General features: G+C 41.8%; 1 protein-coding gene across 1 annotated transcript in view; it reads right to left on the bottom strand.

Annotated features, from left to right (window-relative positions):
• Nucleotides 1-459: 459 nt before the first annotated feature.
• PIK3AP1 (phosphoinositide-3-kinase adaptor protein 1) overlaps nt 460-2,435 on the bottom strand; it is a 25,703-nt gene continuing 23,727 nt past the window's right edge. The window contains exons 14-16 of the mRNA XM_009073258.1: nt 1,879-1,949; nt 1,587-1,696; nt 460-623 (exon numbers count right to left, since the gene is read on the bottom strand). Of these exons, the coding sequence (XP_009071506.1) occupies nt 569-623; nt 1,587-1,696; nt 1,879-1,949 (236 nt within the window). The 3' untranslated portion in view covers nt 460-568. The remainder of the gene's footprint in view (nt 624-1,586; nt 1,697-1,878; nt 1,950-2,435) is intronic.

The raw sequence follows: 2,435 nt of genomic DNA, 5'->3' as shown, positions 1-2,435 counted from the left end.
AGACAACTTCTCATCCTCCCATGGTTTAATGACTGCTGGAAGGGCTTGCTACATCTTCTGAAAGGACAGTGTATCTGTACCCAAAATGTTATGCCAAACAGCAGTACATTCACCTACTCCTGCTGTAACAAGCATTCTCCAAGCAACTTGTTTTCATTACTTTTTCAAGCATGTTTTCCAGTCAATCTTTTGTAGGCTGTATGGAGGGGGTTAGTAACAATCCTTATCAGAATTTAGTTCCTAAAAGGACACATGTGCTTTCTTGGTCAAAAGGAAATTTCATGTTGTTGCAGGACTCCCAAGACACACATCAGCATTCTCCTTCCCAACCATGACACTTTTTCTTGAAGCCCCAAAGCAACAAAATTCTTCCAAGCAAAAAACAAGTTACAGAAGGCCAAGAAGTCTCAGTGAAAATCATGGGGAAAGTCACCAGAGCTTTAGGGAGGAGGAAAGGGATTAAAAACATTTGGGTCCCACTTATAAATAATTTAAGACAACCCAAAAATATCTGTACAAACACACATATAAACAGGAAAAAGCTCGTATTCCACAGATGTTGAGAGATTCAGCGACCTCTTGGGGGCACAGGTGGAGGATAAAAGCCTTCACAGCTTACAGGCCTATAGAAAGACAAAGAATAAAAATGCATGTAAAAATAGTAGATAAGAGAGTTCTGGAACAACACATTTCATGCAATAACATCATATGTAAGAATACCGTACAAGCAATAGTCATAGAAGAAAAAAACCCAGGCTATTAGTGAGTCAGCAACAGAGCAGATGCCAAACTGCCAAGCCCTGTTCCTGTCCAAGCTATTTCTTCTGCTCTTCAGCTGCAGTAATTCCACTATTACTGGAAAGAGATGCTGTAACACTTGGAGTAAAACTTTGACAGTATAGTAGCTTCCTCCTGAAAATTAGATGAAGAGCAGTAGGAAGAGCTCAAAAGATTCAAAATTTTTTTTCAAACTAACTACAGATAAATTCCAGCTATATAGTTGCCAGAGCTAAGCCAACATACAGAACTTGCTGCACCCACACAGTACCAACTACTGCTTTAACAGTTAGAGAATTTTATTAGCCTCTGTACTGAGGTAAGTTTTTAGGGCCTGGACTTCATAGACTTGCACTGGTTGGACTAAAGAAATGTTTACTTAAAGAAAAAAATGTCCAAGAGAATGCCAAAAGGAAATTCCCTCTCTGCTACACTTTGTATGTTCCAAGAAGGTACTCTCAGGAGGGTCAGGTACTAAATCTCTGCCAGGGGCAGGATGCAACTCCACCTGGGTCAGTCTTACTATGGCAAGTGTTGTGTGCTTCAGTAGTGCTGCCCCTTGCCATGCATGAACCACAGTGACAGCACAGCAGTAGGCATGGTACCAACCAGGAAAGCAATTCCTCCAAGTATTACACATGAGAAACGAGGATCTTACAATTCCTAAGAGTGTGTGGTGATAGATAACAGTCTGGTAGATTTGTTCAAAGACACATTCGCTTCCTGCCTCGCTGCTTGCCTTGCTTTCTGTCCAAGGCTTCCATAGGGATTCACTGAAAGTTCACGTCTGAGCTGCCTTTTAGCTTTACCTGCTTGCACCTCGAGGAGGCACTCTGGGAGGCCTCTCTGGGAAAGGCAACCTCTCTGCTTGGTGGGCAACCGGGCTGCGGCTCCTAGTTGTTTCTGTGATTTCATTGTCCTACAAAATGAAGAGTTTACAGGTCAGCAGAATTTGGTTCTTGTTAGCTTCTCAACAGAAGTGGCTACGCTTTGGCATTTCTGCAAACTCAGTGCCATCTCTGAGCTCCTTTTCTTTTGCATGAAAACAAAGCCACGTACTTAAGAACGGCAGACAAGTACATAGCAGAGGTAAGAGCTTACCTCACTGTCCCCTTCCATCCCACTGCTGACACTCAGTATGCTCCGAGTGCTTGAGCGGTTACTTGCACTACCTGGAGTAAGCAAGAGAAAACAAACTCGTTATTGAATCCTGGTCATTTAACTGCAAATCACAAGCTCAGGGCTCCTTCTAACCTCATGCTCAACTCTTGCACACATAATTTAATACTTGTTTAGATTCATTTATTTCCACTGTTATTTTTCACATGTTCAGGACCCAAACAACAGCACTTCATACAACACAAACCACACGGCCAAACCATTCAGTTATGCTTTCCTTCTAGAAGATGTCTGCCCTATCTAGATCCAGTCTTCTGGTTAAATAAAACCATAATCTAACTGGAAAGATCCAGTGCCAATATCACCTGGTAAGTCAGGTAAATATTTTCACAAGGGTTACACACCCAACATTTATGTAGACTTATCAGTCCCCATGTCTTTAACAACTGCATGAAGGTAGATAGCTCTATGCACTGTGACATATTAATTCCTGGAATAAGTGACTACTTGAGAGGTTATTGTTCCAAATAGCTGTTTAC

This window comes from Acanthisitta chloris, unplaced genomic scaffold (assembly GCF_000695815.1).
Source record: "Acanthisitta chloris isolate BGI_N310 unplaced genomic scaffold, ASM69581v1 scaffold31894, whole genome shotgun sequence".
NCBI lineage: Eukaryota > Metazoa > Chordata > Aves > Passeriformes > Acanthisittidae > Acanthisitta > Acanthisitta chloris.
The sequence above is the reverse complement of the archived record's forward strand: the minus strand, read 5'-3'. Positions and strand labels throughout refer to the sequence as shown.